This window comes from Stegostoma tigrinum, chromosome 9 (assembly GCF_030684315.1).
Source record: "Stegostoma tigrinum isolate sSteTig4 chromosome 9, sSteTig4.hap1, whole genome shotgun sequence".
Lineage (NCBI taxonomy): Eukaryota > Metazoa > Chordata > Chondrichthyes > Orectolobiformes > Stegostomatidae > Stegostoma > Stegostoma tigrinum.
The window spans coordinates 6,018,842-6,038,864 of record NC_081362.1 but is presented as its reverse complement, the minus strand read 5'-3'; the positions used below and the strand labels follow the sequence as shown (position 1 = coordinate 6,038,864).

Here is a 20,023-nt window from a genome sequence, read left to right as displayed (position 1 = left end):
CTGGATGTGTACATAATAAGGCGGCTTGAGAGGGATATGGCCAAATGCTGACAAATGGGACGAGGTCAGATTGGGATATCTGGTCGGGAGGGACGAGTCGGATTGAAGAATCTGCTTCCGTGCTGTATGACCCTATGATAGTTAGAGTAAATGTCTGTTCGAATCTTCAACATCATCATATCCACAGCCAGTTCTTCTATTTTGCAGAGCACAACACTGGCTTTGCCGCATCAGGCTGGGGGCTAAACTAGAGTACCATAAGGTGAAGTAGCAGAAACTAGCAGGGCGGCACAGTGGCTCAGTGGTTAGCACTGCAGCCTCACAGTGCAAGGGACCCGGGTTCGATTCCAGCCTTGGGTAACTGTCTGTGCAGAGTTTGCACATTCTCCCCGTGTCCGCGCGGGTTTCCTCCGGGTGCTCCGGTTTCCTCCCACAGTCCAAAGATGTGCAGGCTAGGTGGATCAGCTATGCTAAATTGCCCGTAGTATTCAGGGGTGTGTGGGTTATAGGGGGGATGCTCCAAGGGGCGGTGTGGACTTGTTGGGGCGAACGGCCTGCTTCCACACTGCAGGGAATCTAATGCAACCCATCAAAGTCTGCTCAACCATTCAATGAATCATGACTGGTCTGACAACCCTCAGCTGAGGCAGCAAGTACTATCTCAAACAACTTTCTCACTTTTGTTTTCAAATATCACTCACATCACCTCCTGAGATCTCTGCAGCCAAGCCCTTTGGCCCAACTCGCCTATGCCAACCATGTCTCCTAAGCGAAACCAGTCCCCTTTAACCGGTGTTTGGCCTCTATCCCTCTAATTCTTTCATATCTATGTAGCTGTCCAAATGCCCTTTAAATAGACCCCACCACTTACACGTTCACTCTTACAGTTAATTGTGCGGGCCCTGGAGGGTGAACCTTCGGTTCAGACCGGGATAGCAATCTGGCAGCACCAGATTTAATCACATTTCCCCAAACGACCCCGGACAGCCTCGGGGAGAGGGGGTGTTCGAACCCACCACCACGGGCTCACCAGATGCCGACACTACCGGATGTGAGTTTGCTCGCTGAGCTGGAAGGTTAGTTTTCAGACGTTTTGTCACCATTCTAGGTAACATCAGTGAGCCTCCGACGAAGCGCTGGTGTTATGTCCTGCTTTCTATTTATCTGGTTAGGTTTCCTTGGGTTGGTGATGTCATTTCCTGTGTTGATGTCATTTCCTGCATTGGTGATGCCATTTCCGGTTCTTTTTCTCAGGGGATGGTAGATTGGCTCCAAATCGTGTTTGTTGATGGAGTTCCGGTTGGAATGCCATGCTTCTAGGAATTCTTGTGCGTGTCTCTGTTTGGCTTGTCCTAGGATGGATGTGTTGTCCCAATCAAAGTGGTGTCCTTCCTCATCTGTATGTAAGGATACGAGTGATAGTGGGTTATGTTGTATCCTTACACTATCACTCGTATCCTTACATTCAGAACCTCAACCTGAGCTACAAATCTTCTCAAAACTCGCTAGCTGACACTACCGCTTGGCCAAGCAACAGGTAACCAGCTGGCAGAGCGCGTGTACCCACCTCCGATCCGCGTGCGTCCCCTTGGCCAGTGCCCCGTGACCCTTCACCTCCACCTGGGGGCGTGGTCAAGCTCGCGGGCTCCCCGTTGAATGGTAGCGGAAGGAGAGTGGGGGGGGGGCACAATTTTCAGCTCCGCTCGACATCATCGGGCGCCGACGACTTCTCCACATAACGCCCCCCCCCATCCTACCCGGGCCGAATGGTTCGGTCGGAGCCGACTGGCGCATGCGCTCTGTGGTAGTTCCGGCGGCTTGGGCTCCTTCTAGTCGGTTGGAGCCCTCGGGGAGTGGGAGAGAAAGGGACGAAAGGAAGAAGGGAACCGTCAATGGAGCGCGTTCCGCGGCCTTTCCCCCTTCGCTAGGGGCCCCGGGAAGATGAGCGGGATTCCGTGCCGACTCCGGCGCCTCCTCTCTCTCTCCAGCCTCGGCTGCCCTCCGGGCTCCGGGAGCATCGCCCACCTCGGGTGGCGGCGCTGGTCATCGAGATCGGAGAGCCCGATGAACGTGTTTGACAGAAAGATGAAGCGGCGGCAGAAAAACTGGGCGTCCTCCATCCCCGGGAGCGAGAGATATGATTATCTGAAGGAGGAGGTTAGCACATTGAGAGTTCACCACGTTTAATAACGATATGAAGGCATTTAAAACCAGTAGCGCAGGCTGATAGCTTGTTGCTTGGTGTAAGTTATGCACTCATTACAAATGAGGCCATTTAGCCCCTCCGACATGTTTCTGGCATTCACTGGGATCGGGACAGATTTGTATCTCAACTCCTCGTTCAGTCGTGGCATGCAGACTTTACAGATAAGATCAGTAATTATAGTTCGTACCGAACTGCCCTTCAGTGTCTCACTCAGCCATTTCAAAGGCTAGTTAAAAGACTTGGGTCAATCTCACTGCTAAACATCTGGAATCATATGCCCTTAAATCAAGTCCTGTTTGCCTTTCAGCACGCTATTAAACCTCATAGAATCCCTACAGTGTGGGAACAGGCCCGTCGGCCCAATGGGTTCATACTGACCCTCTGAGGAGCATTCTGCCCAGGCCAAATCCCTGCCCTTTCCTTGTAACCCTGCATTTCCTGTGCCTGATATACATCCTAATCTACACATGCCTGGACACTGAGGGCAATTTAGCGTGGGCAATCCACCTAACCTCTACCTTTTTGGACTCTGGGAGGAAACCGGAGCACCTGAAGGAAACCCACACAGACACAAGGAGAATGTGCAAACCCTACACAGACGGTCACCTGAGCGTGGAATTGAACCCGGTTCCCTGGTGCTGTGAGGCAACAGTGCTAACCACTGAGCCATCGTTGCTGCCTTCATTGACTCCCAATCAAGCACTGGCCTCAATTTTTAAAATGTCCTCAAATCCGTCCATACCCTTGATCTTCCGTATCTGTGGAACCTCTTCTGGATCCAAACCCCCTGTGTCCCTCTCAGCCCTTTGAGCATCCCTGATTTCAGACACTTCACTATTAAGTGGGTATGCCTTCAGCTGTCTGGTCCCTAAGCTCTGGAATTCATTCTGTAGCGCTCTCCTTGTAAGGCACTTATTAAAGCATGCCTCTTTGGCCCAGGTTTAGGTCACATCATCTGAAAAATCATAAGCAGTAGGAGCAACAGTAGTCCATTAAAGCCTGCCCCACCAGTCTACAAAATCGTGACTGATCTGCCCTAGGCTTCAAATCCTCTTTCTCATAGCCCTCTACCCCTCTGTTTTTTTTTTAAATCTATCTATCTCCTCTTTAAATACTTTCTGTGATCTACTTCAACTCTCGGGTAGAGAATTCCAGATATTAACTACTGTCTAGGAGAAGTTCCTTCCCATCTCAATTTAAATGGGTGTACTGTTATTCTTTAATTATATCCTGTAACTTGAGATTTCCCCACTAGTGGAAATTCATCCCAGCACCTACCTGTCAAGCCCCTCAAAATCTTGTATGTTTCACTGAGATCACCCCTCATTCTTGTAAACTGTACTGAATAAAGGCCCAACCTGTTGAGCCATTTTCAATAAGTCAGCCCTTTTATCCTTGTCTAGTGAATCTCTTTCGAACTCCTCCAATGTCAAAACATCAGTTTTTAAATGCAAGGATCAAAACTGTACACAGTACTGCAGATATAGCCTCACTAACACCCTGTACAGTTACAACAAAACTTCCTGATTGTTTTAAACTCAATCCCCTCACATTGAAGACCAGAATTCCATTTGCCGCCTTAAATACTTGCTGTACCTGCAAGATAACTTTTTGTTATGTTCAAAAGAACAACTACGTGCCTCTGTGCTCTTTGAGAGCTTCTCTGCTCAATTTAAACAATAGTCTGCCTTTTGAGTAAATCCTTATGTAGCTCGGTGTCATATTTTGTCTTAATGCTCATGTGATACTTCATTCTGTTAAAGGCATTATGTAAATACAAGCTGCTTTACTCTCTGATACCCTTGGGTTGTTCTGTTTTAAAATATGACTATAGTTTTGATGCTGTTCTGATCATAACTGAAAGTAACATTCTGTTAGGAGTAGGGATACTTGACCCATTGAGTTTGCTCCACCAGATCTAGCCTTAACCCCCACTTCCTGCACTGTAGAAGCAGATATAAAATATTCTGTTGGGACATACCTGATCTCAACGTTTCTAATTTTGAGACATCATCAGCTGAGTTCGCATCTGGCGGAGATGGACGGACTCGCATCTACCCATTTCACAAAAACCTGGAAGGGGTGAAGTGGGGGTGGGATTCATTGTATAAAGCCAATAAGAGAGGAACAGGCCATTTGGCACCTCAAGTCTTGTTCTGCCATTCAGTCAGATCATGGCTGATCGATTACAAAGCAAACTGTTTCTTTATATTTAAGTTGCAGTCATGAGATATCTTTTTATGTCCTCTAGATCACAATAATTTTGCAATTGTGCAGGTTGGAAGCAGAGTTGTGGACCGTGTTTTTGATATTGTAAGGTAAGTTTGAGACCATTGTGTTATCTCTTCTGTAAGGACTCGTTTAGTATTTCCTTTATCTGCAGTGTATTCAACCTTTTAATCATTCTCTCTCTTCCAGTTTAAATGCTAGCACAATGTTCTGCAAAAGAATGCTGGAAATTTTATCTGTGTGTGATTTCACTTTGTTTTGCTTTAGAACCTTTCCCCTTGCATTGGACATTGGGTGCGGAAAAGGCTATATAGCAGAAAATCTAAACAAGGTAACATTACCTCAGATGGTGGCAAATATTTTAAATTTGAATGAATGAAATAAATGTTCATTCTCATTTGATAGAGATTATAGGAACTGCAGATGCAGGAGAATCCGAGATACCAAGGTGTGGAGTTGGATGAACACAGCAGGCTGAGCAGCATCCTTGGAACAGGAAAGCTGATGTTTCAGGCCTAGACCCTGATGAAGGATCTAGGGTCTAGGCCCGGACCATCAGCTTTCCTGCTCCTAGGATGCTGCTCGGCCTGCTGTGTTCATCCAGCTTTACACCTTGTTTATCTCTCATTCTCATTTACCGGTCTGGTTTTAAATAGTATCGTCTTTAATTCTTTGCCCCCGAAGGAAGGTCTGACCTGGAGTGCTGTGACCTCTGCCGTAGTGATGATCTCAACTCCCGGTGGGGTGTCTCGATTCCGTGATCAGTCAGTGAACACTCGCAGTCGGTCTGGGTGTTAAAGACTTTACTCTTTTCTTCATACGGCTGGGTACAGATCATCCGGGAAACACAGGAGTTGAGCACTTCCATATTCCTCGGGGGAGCTGCACACACAATTTAACTCAAACATTTTTATACTTTTCTTAAAGCAGGGTACATGGCGTGATCGCATATTGTATTCAAACAATTACCAATCAATACATAATATTGCTTCGTTGACAGTTACTTAAACCAATAACATAAACTGGCTTATGTCACAACATGTAGGTTACTTTTTATCTCGCCACAACATTTGTAACCGAAGGTCGGTTTGTACTGCATTCTCTTATCATTACAGCAGTATTTATGCAGCTCTAGCAGAATTTACAGTTCCCAGGCTAGAAGCCATTTTGTTGTGCTAACTTGCACCGGGAAGCCATCTTGTGCCTAGATCCAAGTTTCAGATTCTCAGTAGGACGTGCAAAGAGGCAGATCCCAAACCTACCCAGTTAGATCAGGGATCAAACCCTGCAATGTCATTTACCAATGTGATGCATTCTTGCTATCCATTGAACCAGCCTCCCCATTAAGGAACTGAGTTGCTGTGGCAAGACCCATTTTTACACATGGTTTGTAATGTGGAGCTGTGAATGACATTGGTAGAGGATCTGGCGTTCTTTCCATCATGTGACTAGTTGGGGTGGGGGGGCCGAATCTCGCCCACTCTTCCTACCTGCCACTGGGTGTGTTGGAAGAATTCACAAGTTGAAACTCGATCTGCTCGGCTGCATAATGATCGCACTTTCCTTGGCCATTGGACTTGGACCCGGAGAATCTGGCTCAGAGTCAGAATGCTATCCATTGCACTCCGGTAGCTCCTGTTTAAATCACATACCATATGAAAGTTTTTACTGTTTTTCATATATTGAAAAATAATTTAAAATCAGCAGCTGTTGAAGACTGTGGAAAACATAAACGGTTGGGTTATTGCAGCATTTCAAAATGGTATGTGCTTCCTGGTTGGTATGGTACAGTTTACATTTGTTTCTAAGTCAAATTTAAATTCCATGTGATACCACGCTATGTTTATGTTCCTATACCAATAACTCTGTACAATTTTTTGTGGTTTCAGACATCCACAGTTCTCCATGTATTATATCTTTATATGAATTTCCCTGAGATGCAATACTACCATTAAATTCTGGTTTAGTCAGTATGTCTAATTTTACTCAGGCAGTTATCTATCTGTTCACAAATGAACCAAATGTCTTGAACATTGGTTAGTTGATTTTTGGACCTGTGCTCAGTTTTGGTGTCCCTTGCTTTAGGAAGGAGGTTGTGAAACTGGAAAGGGCTTAACAAATATTTATAAGGATTTTGCTAGGGTTGGTGGGTTTGAGCTGTAGGGAGAGGCTATTTAGACAGGAGCTATTTTTCCTGCAGCATCGTAGGCTGAAGGGGCAAATTAGTGGATGTTTATAAAATCATGAGTGGCATGGATAGCGTGAATAACAAAGGTCTTTTCCCCAGGATAGGGAAGTCCAAAACTAGAGGGCATAGGTTTAAGGTGAGAGGGAAATGGCATAAAAATTTGCCCCTTAGGCCCCTTTTCATGCAGAGGTTTGTGCCGGAATAGAATGAGCTGCTGGTGGAGGCTGGTACAATTACAACATTTAAAAGTAATCAAGATGGGTATGTGAATAGGAAGGGCTTATAGGGATATTGTCCAATTGCTGACAAATTGGACTACATTTATTTAGGACATCTGGTTGACATAGATGAGTTGGATCAAAAGGTTTGTGCCTGTGCTATATAACTCATTCTTTTAAAACTGAAGTATTTATTACACTAAGAATTTAAATTTGTGTTAAGATGTAATATTTTTTCATCCTTTATTGCATAAAACCCTTTTAGCTGAAAGAAATTCAAATACCCTTAACAGAACCGAGTATTCAGAACGATAAATAGATTGGAGTAATTCAGTGTAAGAGAAGAACCAATTTGATTTTTTTTCCAACTTGTTTCATTTCAGGAAACAGTTCAAACACTGTTTCAAGTTGATATTGCAGAGAATGTTTTGGTAAGTTCAATCAATGGATATTTTAATGCTATACTTAGTGAAATATCTAATGACTATGCCTTCAGTTGTGATTTTATTCAGGAAGAATGATCTTCACTGGCTGGCACTAGTATTTATTGTCCATTTCTTACTGCCCTTGAAAGGGTGCTAGTGAACTGAGCTTCTTAAATTGCTGCAGTCCTTCTGGAGCAGTGATTATCAGTATAAACAAATGACCTCTTAATTGAAGGGAATCTTTTCCCTCAATTATTGAACAAAGTCATTATCTTCCTCTTTCCCATGTTAAACTGGATAAAAACGTTGTTACAATCCCTGCCTCGGGACTTGGCTCACAGACCTGCTGCCCGCCGCTGTACTGTTGGAAGCAATGACCGAGCACCTGGAATACTGAACCAAAGAATTATTAGCTGGAGGAAGTGAAGAAGGTACAAAGCTAGAAACCTTTTTTTCTTAATTTATCCATGCTAGGGTAACAATTATTGTTCATCTCTAATTGGCTGTGGAGTCACATGTGGGCCAAACCAGATGAGGATGGCACATACCCTTCCTCAAAGACATTAGTAAGCAAGTGAATTTTTCCAATAGTCAACAACAATATAGATTCCTAGTCAACCATAAATCTTAATCAACAATTATCATTAGATTTTTAATTTCAGATATTTCTTATTCAAACACCACCATCTGTAGTGGTAGGATTTGAACTCGGATTGCAGAACATTACCAGGGTCTCCAGATTACTAGTCCAGTGATATTGTCACTGGGCTATCACTTTTTTGTTACTAATTGTTTTAGAGTGTTGTGTGTTGTCTCAACTGCTGTGGTGGAATTTGTCACAGCTGTCAAACCATGAGATAGTAGGAACTGCCAAGGCTGGAGAATCTGAGATAACAAGGCAAAGAGCTGGATGAACGCAGTAGGCCAAACAACATCAGAGGAGCAGGGGTCTAGACCCAAAACATCAGCTTTCCTGCTTCTCTGATGCTGCTTGGCCTGCTGTCAAACCATGAGCAGAGATTTCAAAGCAGCTTATTGGATTTGTATTGACCTGAATCCACCTCAGTGAGACGGGAGCTCTTAAATTAAACAAAAATCTTGTTTTCAGCTTTGTAGTTACAGAACACCAATCAGGCAGTGAAAAGCCTCAAGGAAAAACTGTATAATTGAAACAACATGAGGTTAATAGTGTGGTGCAGGTATGCTTCCTTGTTACTAACTAACTGCACCGGTTGGACAGTTCTAATTTTCTAACTTTTGGTGTTTTAAATACTGCTTTACAGAAACGCCCAATTGAGACTGAAATTCCTATCTATCGTGTCTTAGCTGATGAAGAGTTTCTTCCCTTCAAGGAAAATACATTTGACCTGATTCTTAGCAGTTTAAGGTACATGAAGTGTGATTATGAGCAATCTTAGAATTGAGTGAAACCACCTGACTGGTTCAATGGATGTAGTTGAAACCTTGTTCATGTAATAAAATGCAATCAAGTGTCTTCCAGGACCATAAGAAATAGGAAAGGATTAGGCCATTTAGCCCCTCAAACCTGTTCTGCCATCCACTTGGATTGTGGCTGATCTGACATTCCTCAAGTCCACTTTCCTGTCCTCTCGCCATAATCCTTGACTCCCTGACTGATTGAGGATCTCCCTCAGCCTTAAACATACAAACAGACTCTGTCCCCACAACTCTCTATGCCATAGTGGTTCCAAAGACTTTTAACCCTTCTGAGGAAAGAAATTCTTCTTCTCCGTTTTAAATTTGCGCCTCTTTATTCTGAGACAATGCCCACTGGTTGTAGACTCTCCCATGAAGGAAAACAACCTCTCAACATTTACCCTGTCAAGCCCCTTTATATATTTCAATAAGATCACCTGTCATTCTTCTAAGATGGAGATGTGGTTTGCAAAGGATATAGATTTGAATTTTACAAAATCATTTGATTTAAATTAATATATAATTGAAAACTAAATTCAATCCCAGATTACTTGTAACTGAAAAGACTGAAAGCAATGTTTATTAAAATCTGTTTCTCTTATTTCCAGTTTGCATTGGGTTAATGACCTCCCTTGTGCATTCAAACAGGTGAGATCGCCTTCTCCATATGAAATGATCCACAATGAATTGATTTAAACTGTCGCTCAACTAATGTTGGTTTTGAGAACCATGTTTAATAACTTTAATAACATGATTTTGTAACTGGAGACTCGGTTCCATGTTTCTGATACATCGATTTTGTTTTGGAATAAGCACATTCATTTCTACATAAGCAGCCTTCATTATGTAATTTGTGCTATAACCTTGAAAATAAACAATTTATAAATTTGTTCCATCAATTCAATGTGCAGCAGCAAAGTGTAGAAAGTGACTGAAGTAATGTTTTGGCTTTGTTTCCATTCTGACAAGCCATATAAAGATGTTACAGTCCAATGTGTTCTATTTGTTGCATCTCTGAACAAAATAATTTAGCTTTGTTTGATTTGAACAAACATGCAGTCCACTTAATGTCTAATATTATGTTCTGGTGTAGAGCTTACTCATGCCAAAAGGGAATGGATATATGGACAAGCAATTCTTCTTAATTTGTAGCTGTCAACAGGAAGACCACATCTGTGAAAGTGGTCATACAGATTTTACTTTCCTGAAATGGTATCATTTTAGGATTCAGTCTATTTTCATAAGAAAATGCAGTCGGCCATGCATTTCATTATGGTTTGGATGAGGTTTCACGTTTGTGATAAGAAGAAGTGACAAGACTAATAGGGTGGGATATTAAAGCAATAGTGTGTTTAACAAGCTATTCATAGAAATGAAATCTGTCAGAAGTTCACACTGATTCAAAGATTCACACTTGAGATGTGAAAAGAGGCTTGGACAAAGTCTAGATTTCAGAAGTGCATGGGAGGAATGATGCTATCAAAGGAATAGAGGGAGGAACAGAAGCCATAGTACAAGGGATGCATTCTCATGGGGACGTGGGTTTAGAGCTGGAAGAAGTTAAAGGAAAGAGTGAGTGCATGAAGAAATTTAAAAAAGGATGAGATTTATAAATTGGGAATGTTGAGGGACTGTAAGCCAACCTATTTAGTTTAGTTTAACTTTATTGCTCATTCAAAAATTCTAAAACTCTAATGGAGCAGAGTCGGCCATTCAACCTTTCGAGTCTGCTGTGCCATTCAGTGAGATTATGGGTGATCTGATCATCCTCCTCTCCACTTTCCCACCTTTTCACTGCAGATACATTAAAAATCGCAAATAATTGAATAATTATGTTTATAAATTGTGGTGAGAGGTGTGAGATTTAATATACTTAGAGTTTGAATTTTGAACGAGTGGTAATAGGTATTGACCACTTTTTGAGAAGGGTTTACAGATTAACTCAGTCATTCTTTCTAGAATCATGATTTTTACACCAGTATTGCCCCGTGGAATGGTAATGTAAGTTTATTTATTCATTGGCAACTTATCATTGGAGAGAGAAAACATTAAGCCATTGTGACAACAGGATGAGTAAACTTTTGTATTTAGTTAAAAAGCTTCTTGGATTCAGTTTGAAAGAAACCTGACTATACTTGCTTATATCATATGCTGGAGGAGCAGAAGTAGGCCGGTTAACCCATCATGTCTGCTCTGCCTGATATGAAAATCCTCAACTCCACTTTCCCACTTTAACACCATTACCTTTGAATTCACTTATAAAAATCTATCTATCTCAGCCTTAAATATACTAAATGATGCTCTCAGCTCTGAGTACTGTCAAATCAGGTCGTGAATGGCAGTGGACAATGAGATAACTCACTAAAGGAGGAGAAGGCTCCACAAATATCCCCAGTTTTAATGATTAGGGAGCCCAACACATCAATGCAAAAGTTAGAAATGAAGTCTTTGTTTCCACCTCCAGCTGAGTGGATGATCCATCCCAGCCTCCTCTCAAGGTCTCCAGCATCACAGAAGCCAGTCTTTGAAAATTCAATTCGTTCCACGTGCTGTTTTTAAAAAACAGCTGAAAGAATTAATCTGAAAAAGCTACCGACCCTGATAACACTCCAGTGATAGCACTGAAGACTTGTGCTCCAGAACCGAGACCAAGCCCCTCGACCAGTTGTTCTAATAGCTACAACACTGGCGTCATCGAAAAACCACCCAAGTATGTCCTGAGCAGAAAAAACAGGACAAGTCCAACCTGGCCAATTACCACCCAATCTACTCTTGAATATGGGTAAGGGGTGAGGGGGTGCTGGGGGTGTGTGGGGACTCAATAGTGCTATCAAGTGACACTGACAAAGGAATAACATGTTCACTGTCACTTGATTTCTTCCTGCCAGGGCCACTCAGCTTTTGACCTTATTGCAACTTGGTTCAAAATTGGACAAAAGAGTTAAATTCTAGGAATGAAGTGAGAGTGACCGCCCTTGATTTAAAGGCAGCACTTAATTGAGTATGGCATCAAACAGCCCTAGCAAAATTGGAGTCAACAGAAATCTAGGTGAAAATTTTCCACAAAGGAAGGTGTCTGTGATAGTTGGAAATCAATATTCTCAGCTCCAGGACACCCCTGGAGTAGCTCGTTGGGGGATATCCTCAGCACAGCCATCTCCAGCAGTTGCATTGATGACCCTTCCTCCATCATAAGGTCAGAAGTGAGGGCATTTGCTGATGGTGCACCATTTCTCAGATATGCAGTCCATCTCCATATGTAGCAAGACTTGGTCAATATCCATTCTTGATAGATAAGAGGCAAGTAATATGTGTCTGATGATGACCATCTTCAACAAGACAGAACCTAACCGTTGCACCGTTATTTTCAGTGGGATTATTATTGCTGAATCCCCCATTTTCGGTATCCTGGGGGTTAGCATTGACCAGAAACTGACTGGACCAGTTATATAGTTATGTGTCTTCAAGAGCTGGCCAGAGACGAAGAATTTTGTGACATGTTACTCACTTCCTATCACACAAAGTATGTCCGTGGTCTGTAAGTGTCCGGTCAGGGCTATCATGGTATACTGAGATAATGGGAACTGCAGATGCTGGAGAATTCCAAGATAATAAAATGTGAGGCTGGATGAACACAGCAGGCCAAGCAGCATCTCAGGAGCACAAAAGCTGACGTTTCGGGCCTAGACCCTTCATCAGAGAGAGGTTGTCCACTTTCCTGGATGAATGTAGTCTTAATGTGTGGAGCTTGGGAGATTACAGGACAATATAGTCTATTGATTGGTACACTTCAAAATCCTGAAACTGTCTTCCAGACAACACTGGGTGTGTCCCTAATCTCAAGGACTGTAGCAGTTCAAGCAGGTAGCATGCCACTGCCTTCTTCAGGACAGTTGTAGAGTCAGAGCTGTACGGAATGAAAACATATCCTTCGTCCACTCCGACCAGATATCCTAAATTAATCTAGCCCCATTTGCCAGCATTTGGCCTATATTTGTAAACCCTTCCTCTTCAAATACCCACCCAGATGCCTTTTAAATCTTGTAATTGTACCAGCCTCCACCACTTCTTCTGGCAGCTTGTTCCATACACGCACCACCCTCTGTGTGGAAAAAGTTGCCCCTCAGGTCCCTTTTAAATCTTTCCCCTCTTACCTTGAACCTATGCCGTCTAGTTTTGGACTCCAACTTCCCCCAACCCTGGGAAAAAGACCTTGGCTGTTAACCCTATCCATGCCCCTTGTGATTTTATCAGCCTCTATAAGGTCACCCCTCAGCCTCCGATGCTCCAGGAAATAAAAGCCCCAGCCTAATCGGCCTCTCCGTGTACCTCAAACCCTCCAACCCTGGCAACATCTTGTAAATCTTTTCTGAACCCTTTCATGTCTCACAACATCCTTCCTATAGCAGGGAGACCAGAAGTGAACGCAATGTTCCAATAGTGGCCTAACTAATGTCATGTACAGCTGCAACATGACCTCAAATTAGGAATGGCCATTAAATGCTGTTTCAGCCACTGAAACCTACATCCCACAGATCAATGAAAGAACACACTGGTGAACAGTATTGTTTATAGGTTAAAGAATACTTGAAAAACAACTAATTTTCAGAATCAGAATTCAGGCTTTTAGTTTAATCAGTCATAGTGACTACCCTGCTTACATAGATTATCTGGCACTTTGCAGATTCACTCTTCCTTGAAACCAGATGGAGTGTTTGTTGGTGCCATGATGGGAGGGGAGACCCTATATGAACTTCGTTGCTCTCTGCAGCTGGCAGAACTGGAACGTGAAGGAGGATTTGCACCCCACATATCACCATTTACTGCTGTTACAGACTTAGGAAATCTGTTGGAGCAAGCAGGATTTACCATGCTAACTGTGGTAAGTCAAATTAAATCTCTGCTAATTAAGAAGAATTATGTAACAATGAAGGGAATTGAGACACTGAGCGATTCACACAATACTTTTTAGCTGTTGTAGCTGTTTTGCAGCTAAAATTGATTTCCTACTTTTCCATCATGTAGTCCGTCTAAGCCACTTCACTTCACTGGCCAAGAAGACACAGAGGAGAAATGGCCCTGGGCTTCTGACGGTGTCATTTCTTTTAGCTGTAACATACAAAATGGCTAGTCCTTGTTAAACTCTCCTCATCACTGTTAGTGAAGGAGCTGGTCTCCTTGTTGAGATGAACAGCACTTTGTGTAAACCGTCAGGTTCGTGCCATGCCTTAATCCACTTTTGTAAATGAATCATTAATCCCTCACTTGCAAAGATGACATTTAGTGTATCCATAAATAAACTGAACTAAATCATTTTCATTGTTTCTGCTGGCAGTAAGTGAGTTTGAGTTCCTCTTCGACATAAAATTGTGGAGTAGGCTTTTGGCTTAAACCAAGGCCGAATACCAACCTCTCTCCTGCCCTTACAGATTAATCAGACACCAGATAATTACTGTTTGGCCTTTCAAATTAGGAAACTGAAAAGGGAAGAATGAGTTGATCGATTTAGTTCCTTTAAGTGTTAAATATCGCATCAAAGAGTTGTTTTACTTTAAACTGCATATTGTTCATTTCATATAGGACATTGATGAGATCCTGGTCAACTATCCAGGAATCTTTGAAATAATGGAGGACTTGCAAGGTGGGTGTAGAATAGTGTCTTACTGTTACAACTTAAATGCATTCTTATTTAGTGACAGGATGCACTGTAATTGAGGACTTTGGTCATTTCGAAAATGATTTCCAAAATGTTCTCAACAAATATAATTTCAAATATTACTAGACTCAACAGAAGTTGCAAAATATCTGTGAAATACCTTTCTGTTTATTGCTGTGCATGAACTATTATGAGCCATTTCAATTGTGATGTGCCAAAACACCTGCACCGTATACAATCATGTAGGCTATTTTAGCCCACTGTACCTGTGCCAGAAACCCAACATAAATTTTCTTCTTAAACTCTCTCAGCAATTTTGTCTTCACTTTTAAATTTAAAGGTATGGGAGAGAGCAATTGTGCTTGGTCCAGGAAACCTTTGTTGCACAGGGACACGATGCTGGCAGCTGCAGCAATTTATAAAGGTGAGACACCGTGCGTTTAGAGTTCAAATTGCCTCTGGTGTGAATTGAAAAATAGATTGTTCGTTTAAATTTATGTAATGGTTCCACAAATGGTCAGTAACAAAATCAAGTTGTGAAATAGCTTCAGTTTAAAGTTTTAGTTCAATATTAGTTGTTCAATTAAAATGACTCTTTGTCCAATGAAGTGAAACTTTGCAATTTTTTTTTAAAATTAATGAAATAAGTTCCAGTACATTTTGCTTGTCTGAAATAACACAGTACTTCTTACTTGGCTGAAATTATATGTTGCTGACTGGCATCGGTCCTCATCCGTATGCAGGGTAAGAAAAGCTATGTTGCTTTTCGTGAAAGTGTTTTGTAATTAGATTGCTATCTGTTCTGTGCTGAGAGACTTAAGTGACAAGTGTTCATTGACTAATGACAATAGAGCTAAACTTAGTTCTCAAAATATGTTTTACTTTTTCAAACCAAGTTAATTCAGAGTAATTTACACAAAATGTTCTTTCCCATATACTTTTTAAGTACAAAGGTTTTCTGTGTGTTTTCTTAAAATATTTTTGTGCATATTTGAATATTAGGTGATGTATTTGATCCAACTTGTGAACTTTTATTGAAATATTCTACAATTTGGACCTTCATGCAAAGACATGTAGTGATATAATTAGATCAGTAACAGCCTGGTAGAGAGTCGGCTGCCTTTGTGCAGTGTAAACGAGCCAGCAAAGTGGGTTGTCTCTGACCTCACAGCTTGTCCCTTTCCTTTAACTGGCTGGCCATGCTCCACACTAATAGCAACATGAGTTGTGAAGTTGCCATTAGTTTGAAGGTTACTAACTGTCCTCCTGAGCTTGCCAGCGATAGTTTGAATTAGTTGCTATCTCTTCAACATTGATTGTCACACATGTTGAAACACACTGCCTTGTTTGTCTGTCTCTAAAGAGATGTATGGAAATGATGATGGGTCTGTGCCAGCAACGTTTCAGATTCTGTACATGATTGGCTGGAAACCCCATGAGTCTCAGGTATGTACATTACAAATAACATTTCTAAAGTGTGGGCATTTCTTTCTAAAGCTTGGTACCAGAAGTGGATGCAGTGCAACCTTCTGGTCCTCGCCAGTGATTTATATCTGCTTGCTATAATTATCATACTCTAATACTTCTGTTTATTAAGTTAGGAATTTATGTACTTTTACATTAAATAACCTTCCAGTCTTGTCTTGCCACATTCAAGGTATTGTGCATGTACACCCCCATCGCCTTTCCACATTCTATCACTCGTTAAAACTTATCTATCTGGATTATATCGCCTCTCCTCGGTTGTCTAATCAAAGTGTAACACAAAACACTCATCTGCGTTAAATTTCATTTGCCATTTGTCTGTCTGTTTTGCCACTCTTAAACTAGCGAGTGAGGAAATGCAACAGAGTCAACCAAACATTTCAGTACATCTTACCGTCGTGGCACTGTTTTAACTGCTGCTAACCAAGCTGCTAAGTGTGGGAAGAATGTGTACTTTAGTGTTCTGTGACTGTGGCATTAGCCTGTTGCTTAAATAACTAAAAACTACAGTGGTTGGGCAACCAGTGCGCATCTACACTTCCTTCCATGGTCCTATAACATTATGTAGAGAAAAGCTGGTTCTTTGCTAAGAAACCTCCATGCAGATTGCCCCACACATCCTCTCAGATGAGAAGAACAGTTCGAGGGATAGTGACCAATTTGATGTGAAATCAACAAACAGACCCAGAGTATTTTAAAAATAAACATTGGGAGCAATTTTAACCAAACCTGCATGTTATGAAACTGATTCAATTAACAGTAAAATCAGCCAGTGTGTGTAAAACTGAAGCTGTGCCTGACATTGTCGACTTACCAATGTTTTGAGTTAAAATCATCCCCACTATTTTCCTTTTTCTCTGTATCCTGTTTGCTAGTTCCATTAATATTTCATAACTACTCTAAGAAGAAATAGAAGCAGCTCCTTGGATCTCAAAGCCTGCTATATCATCCATTGAGATCATGGCAGAGCTCCTGCTGAACTCCACTTTCTCGCATCATTCTATCTCCCAATTCCTTTAGTCTCCAATAACTGATCATCCACAACTTTCAAATATTTAGGCTCTTCTAGGTGAACAAGTGTCTCATCTCAGTCTTGAATGGCTGTGCCTTTATCTTGAAACTATGATCCCTAGTTCAAGACTGACCAGTTGGGGAGCAACAGCCTCTGAGCATTTACTCAAACAATCTAATTCTGAATTTTATATGCTCCAATGAAGTTATCTCTATTCTTCTAAACTGGAGGAAGATAGGCCCAGTCTACTCAATCTCTCCTTTTTAGGACAGTTCCTTCAACCCAGGACCAAGTCTGTTGAATCACTGCTGCACTGTCTGTTGGAAGGATATATAATTTAGGAAACGAAAACTGTACTCAGTATGTAAGTGAGGTCAATCGTGCTGATATGTTAGGCTAATCCCATGATCACTAATTTTGCGCAGGACCCTCTTGTGTATTAATTGAATGCTTTTTGAAAGTTCAGGCTCAGTAGAGGTGAACCACTGAACAGATTAGGTCTTCCCTCTCATGTCCATACAGTCTCTTCCAATAATATAATATCCCTGTTAATGTATACTTCCTTGCCACTTGCTCATTGATCTAATCCTTGTCCAGTTTGGTATGAGTCAGTCCGTTATGTTATTTTCCAGTTTAATTAGTTTTAATCATATATATGGTTCAGTTTTCATATTGTACATGAGCCTTTGTACCATTAACCATTCAAAAAAGGTAAATAAAACTTGTGCATTGACTATGTCACACTGCCTTAGAATTGGACCTTGGTGTATAATCACTTATATGAGCCATGTGATTTTAAATAGTGATTCTCAGTTTGTATGGAAAACACTTTGTGGTCAAGTCCTTAATCTAGGTGCACCCAAACAGTCTTAGCTGCATTTAAGCTATCGGTCAAAAACAACTCTTTCTCAGTAGTTTTATTCTTATTGATAAATATACCCAGCTTGATTAACTGGGAGTGAGGAGTTTGATCAAAAAGCAAATGTTGCTGGTTGTGAGTCATGCAAAGATTGGAAATGTTATTTTCAAATCTTTCTTAATACAAAACATGAAGATAATAAATCAATAGATGAAAGTGTTTTGGAAACTTAATTGTTTAAACTGTACAATTAAATTGTCAGTCTTCCTAAATATTTTTCTTTGTAAAATCTGTCATATTGAAGAGGAAGTGTTCTGTGTATAATTGATTGATGCACTGGGTGAGTTTGGTCTGTGCAACCTTGTCAGTTCATGCATTCTGGAGTCACTTAATGTATTGTATACTACATTCATTGCCTGTGTTTTCTTTCAGGCTAAGCCAGCACAGAGAGGCTCCGCTACGTTATCATTTGGTGATTTAGGGAATATATCCAAACTGATGACAAGGAAGGATAAACAGAGCTTTAAATAATTGTAAACAGAACCTTTTATATTAAAGGAACAATAGAAGGCTAAATTTGGTCTGCATAAATGTCAACAATAAAGAATGTATATGGTCCTTTCGAAAGTGGAATTTTATTACTTTCTTACTGGGTCAAGCTTCATATCCTGCCAGGATGGAGAGCAGATGATTACTCCCTGCCCTTTGCCAATGTTATAGGATACTAATGAGTACAGTCAAGCAGTCTGTGACCTGTGCTTAACTTATTCAATCATCACTTTCCCTGACAACATGATTGAGATCTGGAGTGCACTGGTTTGAGGGACTTAAAGCGTTGTTATTCCAGAATACTTTGGAATCAGAGATATAAATTTATATTCTCTCATTTTTCATGAGATGCACTGTTGAGCTACCAGCATGTTGCTGTCCATACCTGGCTTTTTGGACTACAGTAATTACAATGATAAAGATAACTTTATGTTGTAGTAGGATCATCTCCACAAAAAGTTTGCTTGATTTAAAAGATCTGAAATTGAATATTTTTAAATGAATTCAAAGTAAATGTTTAATTTTATAGAATGGTTGCAGTACAGAAAGAGTTTATTTTGCTGAATCCAACAATTTAGCTTCTTCCATTCAAGCCCTAATTCTGTAGCCCTTTATGTTTGTTTCTCCAGCAATTGCGTATGCAATTCCCTTTTGAAAACTACAATTGAATCTGCCTCCACCACAATCTCATGCAGTGCATTACTGATCCTAATCACTTGTCGGATTATAAAATTAACACGATATCACCTTTGGTTCCATTACCAATCTTTTTAAAACTGTTGGAAGAATGAATGCCAATTGTTTCTATCTACTTTTTGTCTCGACTCTCCAGCCTTCTCCGGACAGCTTGAGTAATTACCTGAATCATACAAATGAGGAAACCAATCTCTGCTATAAATTGGTTGAATTAAGCAAAAGTGGTGATAATGATCCCATGAGTAGCTTCACCTTATTAATTTTTGTTTGGGAGGGGGGAAATTGCTCAAGGCTGGGCTGTTCATCACAATTCAGCAACTTCTGCAGGAATTGCCCATAAATGGTCATTGGATAGATGTAAGTTTGAATTTTGTTGTGATGTTTCTAGAAACTGTGACTTATATGCCTTGAAGCATTACTTATGCTATAAGTTTCCTGGCATTCGTACTAAACTTTGGAGCTCCGCCTGACAAAACAGTCTAACTGTTGAAAATCAATCACGGTCAGACATCTGCTGGAGTCACACCAATTTCTGTATCACTGTCACTTAAACTGAAAAAAAAATAGAAGCATTTGGTTGCCTAGCTGTATTTTGAACCATTGCTGTTCTTCTGCAAAGGTCACTTACAACCACTTTTAGATTTTCAGCTGCTTACTGTTTGGCATTCTGTTCATAATACTTGTCACTATGTATCTCCCTATGCTCTGTCTTTCTGATCCCTTGTTTCCAGTAATCCTCTTTAATGTCCCATTCTGGGCCTTCCCACATGGTAAGGATTCCAGCTTTGCAATTTCAAGTCCTCAGGAGCAAACTTTTGAGAATATCTAATTCAGCAATTCATCACTGGAACAGGTTGGACCGCATTGGTATCTTTATCAGAATATAATTGCCTCTCCTGAAATCACTCAATGCTCCAGGATCAACCTGGAGAGAAGAGATAATTTCCTCCATTCTTGTTGACTGATTGTCTTAAACTCTCCTCCCAATCCTCAGTTCCAACAACATGCACAATTGGCTTGTAGATATATTTTATCAGGGGTTTTAAAAAAAAACTTGCAAGAT

General features: G+C 41.1%; 3 protein-coding genes across 7 annotated transcripts in view; 1 reads left to right on the top strand and 2 right to left on the bottom strand.

Moving 5' to 3' along the window:
• The window catches only part of esf1 (ESF1, nucleolar pre-rRNA processing protein, homolog (S. cerevisiae)), a 69,579-nt gene extending 67,823 nt beyond the window's left edge, over positions 1-1,756 (bottom strand). The window contains exon 1 of one of the 4 annotated variants that reach the window (XM_059648325.1): positions 1,568-1,756. The gene's annotated coding sequence lies outside the window, so the exon portion shown is untranslated. Of the gene's footprint in view, positions 1-871; positions 1,380-1,567 lie in introns of those variants that run through there. The other 3 variants (XM_059648324.1, XM_059648326.1, XM_059648327.1) reach the window with 3 other exon arrangements.
• On the top strand, positions 1,702-18,340 carry ndufaf5 (NADH:ubiquinone oxidoreductase complex assembly factor 5). Of its 2 annotated transcripts, XM_048536975.2 has the most exons (11): positions 1,711-2,157; positions 4,484-4,524; positions 4,703-4,766; positions 7,225-7,272; positions 8,550-8,653; positions 9,312-9,351; positions 13,388-13,585; positions 14,284-14,344; positions 14,700-14,783; positions 15,723-15,805; positions 18,148-18,340. In XM_048536975.2, exons 1-11 carry the CDS (start codon positions 1,942-1,944, stop codon positions 18,244-18,246), a joined length of 1,038 nt encoding a protein of 345 aa, XP_048392932.1. In that variant the 5' UTR covers positions 1,711-1,941; the 3' UTR covers positions 18,247-18,340. The 2 variants fall into 2 exon arrangements, with proteins under 2 accessions (XP_048392933.1, XP_048392932.1); XM_048536976.2 differs by lacking the exon at positions 7,225-7,272 and having other exon boundaries at positions 1,702-2,157.
• Positions 5,224-20,023, bottom strand: part of LOC125455233 (protein sel-1 homolog 1-like) — a 67,500-nt gene continuing 52,700 nt past the window's right edge. The window contains exon 20 of the mRNA XM_048536973.1: positions 5,224-6,070. Coding sequence (XP_048392930.1) covers positions 6,047-6,070 — 24 coding nt within the window. The 3' untranslated portion in view covers positions 5,224-6,046. The remainder of the gene's footprint in view (positions 6,071-20,023) is intronic.